Source organism: Branchiostoma belcheri, unplaced genomic scaffold (genome assembly GCF_001625305.1).
Source record: "Branchiostoma belcheri isolate BF01 breed outbred unplaced genomic scaffold, Haploidv18h27 scaffold9, whole genome shotgun sequence".
Classification (NCBI taxonomy): Eukaryota; Metazoa; Chordata; class Leptocardii; order Amphioxiformes; family Branchiostomatidae; genus Branchiostoma; species Branchiostoma belcheri.
This window is the reverse complement of record NW_017804575.1, coordinates 466,823-481,246: the sequence shown is the minus strand read 5'-3', so window position 1 is coordinate 481,246 and position 14,424 is coordinate 466,823. Positions and strand designations below refer to the sequence as shown.

General features: G+C 38.8%; 1 protein-coding gene across 1 annotated transcript in view; it reads right to left on the bottom strand.

Moving 5' to 3' along the window:
- LOC109487568 (relaxin receptor 1-like) overlaps positions 1-14,424 on the bottom strand; it is a 32,125-nt gene that overhangs the window by 5,537 nt on the left and 12,164 nt on the right. The window contains exons 4-12 of the mRNA XM_019791576.1: positions 11,526-11,621; positions 9,258-9,369; positions 8,485-8,556; positions 6,068-6,139; positions 4,417-4,491; positions 3,607-3,678; positions 2,596-2,667; positions 1,873-1,944; positions 1,231-1,302 (exon numbers count right to left, since the gene is read on the bottom strand). Of these exons, the coding sequence (XP_019647135.1) occupies positions 1,231-1,302; positions 1,873-1,944; positions 2,596-2,667; positions 3,607-3,678; positions 4,417-4,491; positions 6,068-6,139; positions 8,485-8,556; positions 9,258-9,369; positions 11,526-11,621 (715 nt within the window). The remainder of the gene's footprint in view (positions 1-1,230; positions 1,303-1,872; positions 1,945-2,595; positions 2,668-3,606; positions 3,679-4,416; positions 4,492-6,067; positions 6,140-8,484; positions 8,557-9,257; positions 9,370-11,525; positions 11,622-14,424) is intronic.

Below are 14,424 nucleotides of genomic sequence, written 5' to 3'. Positions count from 1 at the left end.
TACTTAGAAAACTGAAGACTTTCCGATTATCTATAGAGGACTTACTCACAATCTACACAAGCTACGTCCGACCAGTGTGTGAGTACGCAGTACCAGCGTGGCATCCAGGCCTTACACAAGCACAACGTAACCAGCTGGAGAGAATCCAACGCCGTGCCGTCAGAACTATCCTTGGCAAAAACTACACAAACTATGCTGACGCCTGTCTCCTACTTGGCCTCGAGACTTTGGAACGACGGCGAGACCACCTCTGCTTGACTTTTGCCAAAGAACTCTTACAATCTCCCGACTACCGGCATTGGTTCCCTCCCCGCCGTGGGGACATCAGTGGACGTACAACACGGTCCAGTAACCAGATTGACTGTTTTAGAACAAGAACCGAACGCTTTAGAAACAGCGCACTACCATACATGGTTAAGTTACTTAATAACTCTAAAACGGCAATGTAAGAGTAATCTGTTGCAAATGTTTTACGACAGCCTTTTTTTACTGCGTAACGTTTAACATGTATATTGACTATAAATCCATTTTCTAAAGCAGAGGAATATTTTACGATTTATAAATTTTAACAATATTTAATAATATGTAATAATTTTTAACAATAATACCCATATTTTAATGACATTTTGTGACCTCGGAGCAATTCAGGCAGCCAGTATGGCTGCCTGCGAGTCTGTTGTCAATGTGATGGTAATTGAAATTGTGTATGTCTGGAGTTTTCAATTTGAAATAAACCATTCTATCTATATATTTCTGCGTATTGCGTATTTCTTTCGCCTTAACTGCAATCGTCTATGCAACAGACCAGACTGCAGTACCACTCTCCCCTGGTAGGTGGTACTATAGACGTTTCCTTTAATGTCTATGACAATACATATTTATTGGAGTTCAACCTCTCCTTCAGCTGTATACCTAAGTGACCGCTAGCATAGTCTTCCAGACACAATTACATAAAATACATAAATAACATCGACGTATATTATATGCAAGGATTTCAAAATAACGGTATCACAATTTGTGCTTCAAGAAATATTTAAGTAACCTTGTTGAAAGTGAGCCTGGAGTCCAGCCTCGTTAGCTTTGGCAGATCGACTGTGGGGGTAGCGGATCTTGGGGAGTGGGCCAAAGCTAAAAAGGCTGAAATCCAAGCTAACTAAAAATGTGCTATCTTTAGAGTCTATTAAAAAATCCTTAAAAAAACAGCGTGTAATGTGGAAATATTGTACTTACAGTGATGTCAAGTTACCGAGTCCATCAAACAGTCCTTCTTTGAATTCCGAGAAAGGGTTGAAGGAAAGGTTTCTAGAAGGTGAAGATTAAAAAGTTATTGATTCGTTTTTGATGCATCATGCATATGTTCATTATCATATTATGTTAAATTTTATACCATTGACCATTGACCCAGTACAGTATTGACGTCACACTTCAGAGAAGCCACGTGACAAGCCTCACTGGGTCAGTCTACTGAGGAAGACCAGAGTAACTAGTAGAAAGCTCTGGGTCAGGACAATTCCTTGTGTTGGAACAACAGTTTTAACTTTAACTAGACAAGTAACTGCATAATTTTTACCTTCGGACATGTTCTGCCCTGTTAATTTCTTACTCAAAAACATTCGCATACACGTACTACTAGTATATGGGGACAGGAGCAGAGCAGACCATGAAATTACAACATTATGTAACCCAACACCAGTCACCATGGTGACAGACGTCAACAAATCATGTCATTGGCCAGGTCAGAGGTTAGTGTTTGGAACAGAAGAGGAAGAAACTGAGTAAAACAATATGTTTTCCTTCGGTAAACATAAATATGTTAAATGTTTTTCTTGCCATATCAAAAAAGGCACTAGAGGGATAAGGATCGATACTCACAAGCTATTTAGATGTTGGAGACTTCTGAAAAAATCACTTGGAAGATGACTGATCTTGTTCCCAGCAAGCGACCTACAGTTGTATAGCCATCTTTTATTAATATTGCATCATTATATTGAATTATCATAATAAATTCATTTTATATTCACGTATTGCATCATGCGAAAATAGAGAGAAACTAATGTTTTACTTCTTTTTAATTTTGAGATTTTTGATAAAAGAATATCTTTTAAGGATTTCGATTTTTTCTTCATCATACAAGAAACAAGTTTTTTTTTTACAAAGATGTAATTTAATGGGTGCTGCATGATCTGCGAATATAAGTTTACTGAGCAGATCACATATATCTGATTACACAGGCCTAGTAATTACACACATTTCACCATTATGTGGGTTCTTGTTGCCCAGTATTTGGCCCGGAAACCAGTGGTACTCGGTTCGAATCGGCCATCCTTCTCGGGAAAAGTACTTTGCACGACTTTTCTCACTCCACACGTATGTATATGAGTATCTGACTTCGGCCGGGGAGGAAAAGGCAATGGAAAGAGAGGGTTGGGCTCTGCCGTCCAGTCCCATACTCTAGACACAGTGGACAAAAAGCTACACACTGCTCCTACGGCCTTAAATAAGCTGTGGGACTAAATGTACATTCACCTTAAAGTTTATACTAATTGTATTTAAAACTCATTTGATAATATAGACATTAAGTAGCAGAGAACTTACAAATCCTTAAGGCTGAACATTTGGTCGAAAACTCCTTTCTCCAGCACGGAAATGCTGTTGTAATCAATTTCCCTGTAATTAAACAAATGACTGCTAAATTCTACATTAAAAGGCTTCATATATCTATCACTTGGGTTGATGCTATGGTTACATAAACATATTGGTGCAAAATTGTTTTGAATGGGGCTTTATATCATAGGCTAAGATGCAATACCAGATTCATTAAAAACTATTCTCTCAATTTGAACAAAACTGGGCCTAAAAATTGTTCTTCTTTTGTGTCACGTGTTTCGTTCTTGCAAATAAAAAGCATGAAAAAAGCATGATTGTGTTTTTTTTGTTTATCTAAAGAATCTCCGATTAGTGATAATACATCACTTTTCTTCTTGGAGTCCTCTTACACACATACAATGCAACGTTATATCATTACTTACTCTTTCATACCTGAAGATATGATAGCCTTATCCTGGAGTCCAGCCTTGTTAGCTTTGGTCCGTTCCGCAAGACCCGCTACCCCGGCGGGGATGCGGATCTTGGGAAGCAGACCAAAGCTAGCAAGGCTGGCCTTCAGGCTATGATAACCTACAACATCTTTTTTTCATTCATCAAAACATAAAAACATAACAAGGACAGTGTGACGCTGCACTCAAGTTTACAACTTATATTAACAGCGCCACACACCAAAAAGTACAATTAACATTTAAATATACAAAGTTGACATATCTGTGCGCCGTAGTCCCACCACCCCAAGACATTAAAATGTGAAATTAAATGCTAACTATTTGAAAGGTAACCTCCTATATCTAATTGGCGGAAAAGCACCCGCCAATCAGAGCTAGGAGGGGAATTTAGGCCCATTAACAATACGTAGTATTTGGACTTCTATATCTAATTGAGTGTTAGAAACAGTCAAGCAGAGCTAGAAGCGCTTGGTATCTCCAATGTAAACCTGAGTGAGTTGCAACCTACAACATTAATATTTGAGGATGAAAAAGGTTTGTAATTGCTTACAGCATTCCTAGATGCTCACACCCGACAAAGGCGTTTCGTCGAAGAATCTCTATCCGGTTTCCCTGGAGAAGGCTGTGATTTGGAAAGAGAAATCGTCAGACTATTGCTGGGTCTTAACCATTTTACGTCGATGAAGGTTAAACATCCAGGTAATAAGATACGCCAAAAACAGTTACAAGCAACTGGATATGATTTTAGAAACGGTCAGACGTTTCAGGTAAGATGAATCTGATTTTGAGACCTCTCTAGTGCCACTGACGAAAGGTAGTGGATGCTACCTGAAACGTCTGACCGTTTTCAAACTGTATCCAGTTGCTTGAGCGCATTTTTGGCGCATAACAATATTAATTTATCCTAATACTATTGTTCATAGCTACTTTAAATCACGTTTCGCATTAAGACAGTACATTTTATAGATATCAAAGTATATTATATTTTGGCAGATTTGTGGTATGAGCCAGTCAGAAAAGAAAAGTGGCATTTTTTTAATAGCCAACATCAACTAACGGGACAAGAGAACGTTAACCCTATTCAGACTGCCTGTCATGCCCATTGCATGGCAACACAAAATAAAATCAGGAACTTATATGATTAATATGAAAATGTTCCTAAATACAAAATGTATATTTTAGGAAAAGTCACCAAATTTTACGGTTCTAGCGCAAGCCGTTCAGGAGCTATCTTTGATGAAAGTGGGCTTTACCGTCTCGAAAGCGCCTCGGAGTAGCAAGCAATTTGTTGCGTGTTTAAAATTTTTTGTCAAAAACAATGATTTTCACTAAGACAATTTAATATAAGTCCAATACTTACAGAATACCTAGAGAAGGAAGGTCTTCACATATAGGCCCGGCTTGCAATTCCACGATACGGTTTTCAATAAGCGACCTGAAACAGAGAAGAACCTTGCTACTATCAGAGCTGCAATTGGCACAAGAATTTAGCTTCTACAAAACAGTTCGCCCGAAAGAGTAAATCGGCCAAAAAGACTAATAACATGCCGAGAGAGTCCGCTAAGCTGGCGTGTTACGCCTTAGTGCAGTTATATCGGTTGTACAGATACAGAAGCTGGTGTGTTACGTCAAAGGGTGGTTATACAGGTTGTACAGATACAGAAGCTGGTGTGTTACGCCTCAGTGCAGTTATACCGGGTCTACAGATACAGAAGCTGGTGTGTTACGCCTCAGTGCAGTTATACCGGGTCTACAGATACAGAAGCTGGTGTGTTACGCCTCAGTGCAGTTATACCGGGTCTACAGATACAGAAGCTGGTGTGTTACGCCTCAGTGCAGTCATGCCGGTTGTACAGGTACAGAAGCTGGTGTGTTACGCCAAAGGATGGTTATACCGGTTGTACAAATTCAGGAGCTGGTGTGTAACTGTTATATCGGTTCTACAAATACAGAAACTAGTGTTTTACGCCTCAGTATGGTTGTACCGGTCAAAAATACAGATATAGAAGCTCATGTGTCACATCTTAGTGTAGTTATACCGGTTATACAGGTACAGGAGCTGGTATGTTACGCCTGAGTGTATGTAGTTATACTGGTTCTGCAGGTATAGAAGCTGGTGTGTTACGCCTTAGTGCTGTGATACCGGCTGTACACCTTCAGGGGCTGGTGTGTTACGCCTCAGTGTAGTTATACCGGTTCTATAGATACGGGTACTTACAGAATATACAGCTCTCCCATTCCGGAAAGAGCACCACGGCTGAGTGACGTCAGACGATTTCTCTCTAGATACCTGCAGACCGAGATGACATAATACATCTCAGATGACATAATAAATAAACCATATCGATAAAACTTCAACCTCAATTCGATGGTTTTCCATGAAAGGAATCTAATACATGTACTTGATGGCATGCAGGTGAAACATAAACAGTTACCAAGCACAGATCTAATCTGCATACTAAGCACGAATAAAAGAACTCATTACTGGTAAATGGCAGGATTTTTATATATATATGTGTAATCAATAAACTTAATGCATAGATTTTGGAAGAATTTACAAAATCTGTAAAATGTGGAGGTATGAGCTTGCAAAACTGTAGTACTTGATTCAAAATAAATGGCTGCAAAATTAATGCATTACGCAGAGCATAGCTAAAAGGTATCAGACGAGCGGGAAACATTCAAAAATTGATCATATATTGAATAATGTGTAAACGGAAGGGCCATTAAACACTGGACTACTCACAGCCATTTGAGACTATGGAGATCTTGAAAAGTTCCTGGTTCTATCGTCGTCAGTTCGTTGTCCTGCAGAAAGCTGTGCATAGATGTATTAGAGGTAAGAAAAAAGCCCGGCATTAATTTATTTCAAGTAGTACTGGTGTATTATGGCAAACTATTCTATGACAAACTATTCTAATAGCACAACAGTCCCAACCCGAACGCTGAACAGAAATTGACTTCCAAAAAAAATTTCCTGAAATGGAGTAAAATAAATCTTATAAACTTACAGTTTTGTCAGGTTGAATAAGCCTGAGAACGCGTCAGGCTCTAGAACCGCCAGTCCGTTCCTCCCGAGATTTCTACATTCAAGACAAACAAGAAAGGAGCAACACTTTTTTTTTTATTGTCCAAACAGTACCCGTGCAGTCGCAGCCTTTATACGGCTGAATTGATGCAGGGTATTACATAATAATCAAGACAAATCACAACAATCAAATAATACACATATTTGTTCCACAAATTTTTGTGGAACTGTCGCAAGGGTCTATGCGGCAGCCATTCGGCGCCAGGTGATCTCAATATGACTTTCCCCAACCGAAGTCAGGTACCCATTCACACCTGGGTGGAGTGAGGAAATTCGTGTTAAATGCCTTTCCCAAGGGCATGCACAACGTCGGGGCGCATGTGCACACATACCCTGGGTACGACTCGGAATGAACCCGGGTCTACCGATTCATAGTCGAACATTCTAACCGCTACACCACACGAGGCCACATTGAGGTGCGTTTATGCTGTGTCTGTGTATATAAACTATAAACTATACACAGACAGAGAGAGACACAGAGAGAGACACAGAGAGACAGAGAAAAGACTCTTTTAACACAACCAAATCTTTATACTGGCGACGTTTCAGTGACTGTCTGTCACCTTCCTCAGTTCCCTGTAATCAAGCATATGTGTATTATGTAAATATTGTACGTTTGGGAATGGATCTATAGCAGTGACACCTGTGCTGCAGTGCAATGTGAACCAGACAAAATTGCCCTGAGGAAGGTGACAGACGGTCACCAAAACGTCGGTTGAATAAAAGACTTGTTTGTGTAAAACGAGTCTCTTTACTCAGTGTCCTACCAAGCTGATGAAACTATTCACGGACTCCCTGTCGTTAGAGATCTGCGATTTACGTTCAGCAATAAAAAATATTCGTAATATTCGTATTGCGCTACTATCCATTGTTGTAGTCGAACAAAATGTATGTGATATGCGTTTAATGATTGTTGCCATTTGAAACGGCTGTTGCCATATAGCTGACTGGTAGATGCCATATCCGAGGGTATCATAACTTCCTTGAGGGGCAAACACATTTACAAGGTATAATATGCAACCTTTTGATTGCAAATGTACGGCCATTATTGTGAAAAATAGAAAATATAGTGAAAAGTACAAGCCCGGATTCAAACCCTGGTCAAAAAGCGTGATCCTAAAACCCTATAAAATAGTACACATCACGTGGACGCAGATCGCTAGAGGTCTAGCACACGGAAGGTTTGCCGCTCTGCAAGATGGTATCGACCGTTTCAAATGGCAACGACCGTTTCCCAGACGGAAATAATCTTTGGCGATTCTACCGGTAGAGGTCCTATAAATTGAAGACTAGGTCAAATCTGATCGGGCTCTCTGCCGAATAAAGAGACTCTTTTTACACAACCGAGTCTTTATACAGCCGACGTTTCGGTGACCGTCTGTCACCTTCCTCAGGGTAATTCTGACTGGTTCGGATTGCATTACGCGCGGGACCGCAATAATGTAAATACAGTTTCCTGTAATCAAGCATATGATTGTGTAGAGCTAGAAGTAAATATTGTACGTTTGGGAATGGATCTATAGCAGCGCCACCAGTGCTGCAGTGCAATGTGAACCAGTCAGATTTGTCCTGAGGAAGGTGACAGACGGTCACCGAAACGTCGGCTGTATAAAAGACTTGGTTGTGTAAAACGACACTCTTTACTCAGTGTCCTACCAAGCTGATGAATCTATTCACGGACTATCTATGGTTAGAGATCTGCGATTTACGTTCAGCAATAAAAAAATACTCTGGTTTTATGCACTACTATTTGAATGATATCAATAGCTACCAATCATGTGATTATCGGGATCGGGATCTCGACCGATTTTACCAGATCGTAATCTCTTTACTCGGCAGAGAGTCCGATCAGATTTGACCCAGTCTTCAATTTATAGGACCTCTACCGGAAGAATCGCCAAAGATTATTTCCGTCTGGGAAACGGTCGTTGCCATTTGAAACGGTCGATACCATCTTGCGGAGCGGCAAACCTTCCGTGTGCTAGACCTCTAGCGATCTGCGTCCACGTGATGTGTACTATTTTATAGGGTTTTAGGATCACGCTTTTTTAACCAGGGTTCGAATCCGGGCTTGTACTTTTCACTATATTTTCTATTTTTCACGATAATGGCCGTACATTTGCAATCAAAATTGTTGCATATTATACGTTGTAAATGTGTTTGCCCCTCAAGGAAGTTATGATACCCTCGGATATGGCATCTACCAGTCAGCTATATGGCAACAGCCGTTTCAAATGGCAACAATCATTAAACGCATATCACAGACTTTTTGTTTGACTACAACAATGGATTGTAGCACAATACGATCAAACGCGTTGCCCACAAAAAATCCTTACTCACAGATAGATCAGCATCGTGAACTTGATGAAAGTGAAGTCTGGTAGACGTTTGATATTGTTGTCTTGCAAATATCTGCAACATACATCAAAGAAACTAGTGAAGCCTACATCTGTCTGTTAACAAAAGAAGAATTCTTACCCAATCTCTTTCTCCATAAAAATGGATCGTCTCAATTTCTCCCTTTTAATTACAAGGTAAAACATTTCAAAGTAACTTCTCCAAAAAGTGAAATGCGGCAGAGTGAAATGGATCCTTCCCAAATAACAAAATAAATGCTCCTCCTATTCAAGAATGGACTTTTCCAGAGGCACCCTTATGAAATGGACGGTTCCGGAATAATCTTATATGAGGCCATGTTGTTTCAAATATATACATCCACGTGCTCGTAAATTTTCGTTCGTTTTCAGAAACAAAAGTTTTGACTGTAAATCATACAAATCAGTTGCAAAACGAGGAAATATATGTCGTAAATTACAAAAAAAAACATATCGAAAAACGATAGTAATCGCCATACGTAGATTTGACAATAAAGGCAACTTTTTTTTACCTTTTTCATTCGCATGCTCGCAACAATACGGTTTTAGGGTTCCCAGAGGATGGCATCCATATATAACCAAATCAACATAGCCTTACAAGTTCACGGTATTTACATTCAGATTGGTTTAGTGGCTAACGATGCCTTCTTGATTACAGTAATCCTCTAAAATGGCATAAAATCACGTAATTGATTGGTACTGTAACATGTAGAATATATGCCAACAGTGTAAGCTTACAGTCTGGTAGCGTTGTACGAAATATCGTCTGGAACTGCCGTCAGGTTCTGTCCTGCACAGCTGACATTTGATGAATCCGAACACGTGCACATTTCTGGGACATCCGGCAACTCTGTCAGGAGATAGGAAACATGTTAACTGCGTAAAATGTGCTCTCAATGACGTTATAGCTCACTGGCAGACAGACGCTATGTACAGAAAAGACAGGCGCTATTTTCAGAGAAGACAGACGCTGTATACAGTATTTACAGGTTCTTTGTTCGGCCACGTAAATGCGTATGGAATGAACTGTGGCATCGAAAGATATTTCCCCTTGGCCTAATTAAGATTCTGTCACTATTGCAACCAGTCACCACAGTCTCCAACAATAGTCATTAAATTTGTCGTAGCATAAAACTTTAAACATTCATCCGAAAACAAATGTGGCAACGTCCTTTCTGTACAACGAAATTCAATCCATATCAACATTAGATACATCCTGCTTTTTTGCACACAATTTATAGCTGAGAGGTCCATGGAGATTCTGTTTCCCCCAAGATTCCTTACGGTTTTGACAATCTAACAAGGCAATGGCACATTTTGCACGGTAGTTCACCTCCATAAAATATGCATCGTGTAACATTACCAGAGTTGTCTGTAACAGTATTATAGATGGCTGATAATTCTTATTTTAGTATCGTTCCTCGAAACGGTATCATTAATGGTGACGCGAAGCTTTCTCACAACAATTTAACAGTCCATGCAATATGCAACGGGATCACCCAACCCAAAGTGCCTATCTATCAGAAGCCATACATGCTACTTTTAGTTTGGATGAATGGAGCTGGGGAATTTATTACTCTTACAGGCATCGGAATGCAACCTCCGTGAGTAAAATGCATCAACCACGAAGACAAAATTTAAGAGCAAATGTATGTTAAACCATTGCTATTCCAGTGCTGTGCAATACGATCTAGTCCAGAGTATCCCATTTAGAAAAACACAAGTTTGATAGAATATACCATATGCAACGGAACCGTCATTTTTGTTTTTAATCCCCAACAAAATCCCTCTTCAATTGCCATGTAACAGAGATTATATATGCTATTTCCGACTAAAAAAAATGAAAGCATATTTGCTCGAAACGGAATAATCAATAGAGACACTTCTCCGATAGGATCGCACAGCTTCCTTACAGACATCTATCCTTTGCAATCTCCAACCAATTTTAGATGCCGGTCCCAGAGGTAGGCAGATATGTGATTCCATGTCAGGTTTAGGTAGAGATGTCATTCCATATCAGTGGTATGCACACTTCATGTATTCTTGACATCAGCACGTTCTTCGGAAAGCCTCAAACACTGTCTTTTTTAGAACGTGCGAATTCTGTAATCATTTATATGTTGAAAACGAGATACAATTTCTACTTGACTGTACATTATATAAAGATGAACGCCAAGAGCTATTCGCTACTTTACAATTAGACAAGATATGTAAGAAAATGTCAAAGCATGACGTGTTTAAACACTTGAAGTCATACAAGAACGAATGTACAGTAGACAAACTGTGTAATTATGTTTCCAAATGTTTCAAAAAGAGAGAAGAAAGGGCAACTAATAGTAGATGATAGGTAGTTTATAGTATTATTGTAATGTATAGATTCCTAGCATGTTTTACATACTGGACATCCTCTTGTGCATTTTGCCCATCTGGGCAAGAACATGCAATAAAGATTCATATTATTATTATTATCATATATCGAACACGAGTTAATATTGTATTTCTGCATTTCGACGGTGATAGCAAATGCTTACTGGTGTAAGAAGGCTCTATGTATAGTTGTCTGAGATATTCTTCTGGCACTGCACGAAGAGTTGAAACAACCAATGACAGTAAATGCCAGTAAGTTCGGGTAATGTTTACTTTGTGAACAGGGCCGGACTTTACAGTGGTAGCAAATAAAAGTCATGGCTGATGATATCACTTATTACGATTTGATTGTAAAGACTTTTTGAAAAAAAATAAGTGTTTCCTGACTTTACTGCACTGGAATTTACTATCATTGGTAAGTCCAACTTTTCGTGCAGTGTGATATTACTAAAAAAAGAAACTATTTTTACACAACGAAGTGTTTTATTCACCTGACGTTTCTGTCAACTTCTTCCGGGTTATTCTGGTTGGTTAATATTGCATAGCAAAGTTTCTGCTGCTATAAATGCGTTCCTAAACGCAACGTATTTAGATAGACAATTAGTCACGAATTATGGCAGTAAATGCAGCTTTACTCACCGCACCAGTCCGGGTAGGATTGCAGCTCCTTGCCAAATTCAAAAAAGGGATCGAATTCTTCGCGAGAGTCAATGATACTTCCTGGTCCGTGGTCACCTGAAGTGTGAATAGAATATCATGAAGTAGTGCTAGTGTCACGGAAATGAAAAGAAACCTACGATGGGTGACACTGGAAGACAGACGAAAAATGTCCATAGTATACATGATGTATAGAATGACTAATAAACTGGTGGACGTACAAATTACTAAGTACCTAATACCAGATCAGAAAAGAACAAGAAATCCAAGAATGGACAGGAAAGACTTGGCAGCAAGCCTAACTCTAACGTACAGCCGAGAGGGATGGAGGCAGATGGTTAGACACTCCACTATGCAGTGCCCCCACGACCCTGGCCTGGATTAAGGGACCAAGGTACAAGGTATACGCTTTAGACTGCAACAGGCCGTAACGGAAAGCGACATACAGACATAGTGCCGCCGAGATCACCCTCTCCACACGATCGATGTCCGCCAGCAGACATTCATTAAGTTCCACTTTGCAGATCGTTAATCATGCGCCGTTACACGAAACTCCTGGCACTGTAAGTGATAACAGCTGCCGACACGGAACAGTTCTAACGGAAGATGAGTGTCAGGTATGTGTATGCACAGCTGATATTTCCGATATTTCCAGATTGGAACAACGTATTTTCATCATTTTTGGTGTGTAGGTACCTGAGAGAGAGTTGTACATAATTAAATGCAAATTATGCAAATGAGGACTAAATTTGCATAATTAATGAGGAAATTCTATAATTACAGTGTTTTATATAATGGTACTGATATACATGTAATCTATTTAATCTGTGGCAGGCGGAACATCAAAAGATACCAATTATGCAAATGATGACATAATTTGCATAATTAATGTGAAAATTTTGTGACTCCTTATTGGTGAATGATGGGAATTTTATACCTCGTGACATGTGTAAGTTACTTAAAGGTTAGCACCACTATGCATATATTATGTTAATGTAGAGGTTATTAATGGCGTAATTAATGAGGACATGTTGAAATGAAGTATGACAAAGCAAGCACATATTTCATGGAGGTATGAGATCTCAGAACTCTTGTTTTAAGTATGCAAGTCAAATGCTTGTAAGTCATGCTTGAAATAGCAATTAGGGAAACGAAAAAATCACAAAAATCCAATTTGCAGAATTGATGAGAAAATTTAAAAAAAATCTGCTGTGGTTAAAATTTAAGTAAAGATTTAACTGCAAATGTGGTCCTTATTAATTTTTACGTGTAATGACGTCCACTGTACGTTTTGATTTCCAAATTCGGTAGGTATGCAATTATTGGCAGCATTAGTCAGTCTGGTATAATAACATTTTGCAGTGATTATGCAAATCAGATCCTATTACATAACCAATATGCGCCGATGCTCGTCCCTTCCTCGATTACATATGTCACAAGTTTGAGTAATCTACCGTCCACCCAACACCGACATTAAGAACTTTATAAGTTATCTTTCCTCAACTCTAGATGCAATCAACAAAGAAGGAAAACTTTGCTACTTGCTTTGTGATTTTAACATAGATCTTCTCAAACACGAAAGCCACGCTTTAAGTGCTGACTTTCTAAACACCCTATATTCGTGCACATTTTACCCTACAATAACCAAGCCATCTAGGATAACAAATAGATCGGCTACATTAATAGACAACATTATGTCAAACTCGATGATCAATCCTCACTCAGCAGGTCTCCTTGTTACAGATATTTCAGATCACTTACCTGTATTCTGCATTACCTCCTTCATGAAAACAGATAGACCATCAAAAGGACAAGTACATCGTTTCCGTAAGTTTAATCAATGTAATATCGATAAATTTAAAGCTCTCTTATCAGTGGAAAGTTGGGAATCTGTGTATTGTAATACTGATACAAACACTTCTTACAGTAAATTTCTCGAAATTTTTAATTCCCATTTCGAACAATGTTTTCCTCTTTAAACAATCTCAACAAGAAGAAACTTGGATAACAACGTTAACAAAGCCTGGTTCACAAAGGGATTACGCAAGTCCTCTAACAGGAAAAATCAGCTTTATAGAAAGTACCTCAAGAACCCCACCCCTTCAACATTACAAACATATAAAACATATAGAAACAAATTCAACTTTTTAATTCGTACATCTAAGAAGCAATACTATCAGAATAGGTTTAAAGCTGCTTCAAATAACATACGTAATACTTGGAAAACTATAAATGAACTTCTAAACAGGAAAAGGTCAGTGTCTACTCTTCCTTCAAAGTTTATAGATGGGGAAAATGAAATAACAAATAAAGTAGATATAGTTAACAAGTTTAACGATTTTTTGTAAATATCGGCCCTTCCCTGGCAAGTAAAATAGACAAGACTGACCAATCTCCATCATCCTACGTACAAAATGATATTCCTCCCATCAACTTATTTGACGCACCTAGCACAGCAGAAATTCATGACATAATTAACAATCTTCAAAATGCTGCCCCTGGTAAGGATGAAATTAATGCAACACTTTTAAAACAGATTAATGCAGAAATCCTAGAACCCATTACTCATGTCTTTAAAGTTTCTTTAGAGACAGGAAAAGTGCCCTCCGACTTAAAAGTAGCCAAGGTAATCCCGCTTTATAAAGCCGGTGATCCATGTGTGTTTACAAATTATCGACCAATTTCTATCTTACCAGCACTCTCAAAAATTTTAGAAAATAGTGTATAACAGAATCTTGAAGCACCTTGAAAATAACAACATTTTATACATACACCAATATGGATTCCGTAAAAACCACTCAACATATATGGCCCTATTACAACTAATAAATAAAATTACGTCAGCTTTGGAAAAAAACGAATTCAGTATCGGGATATTCCT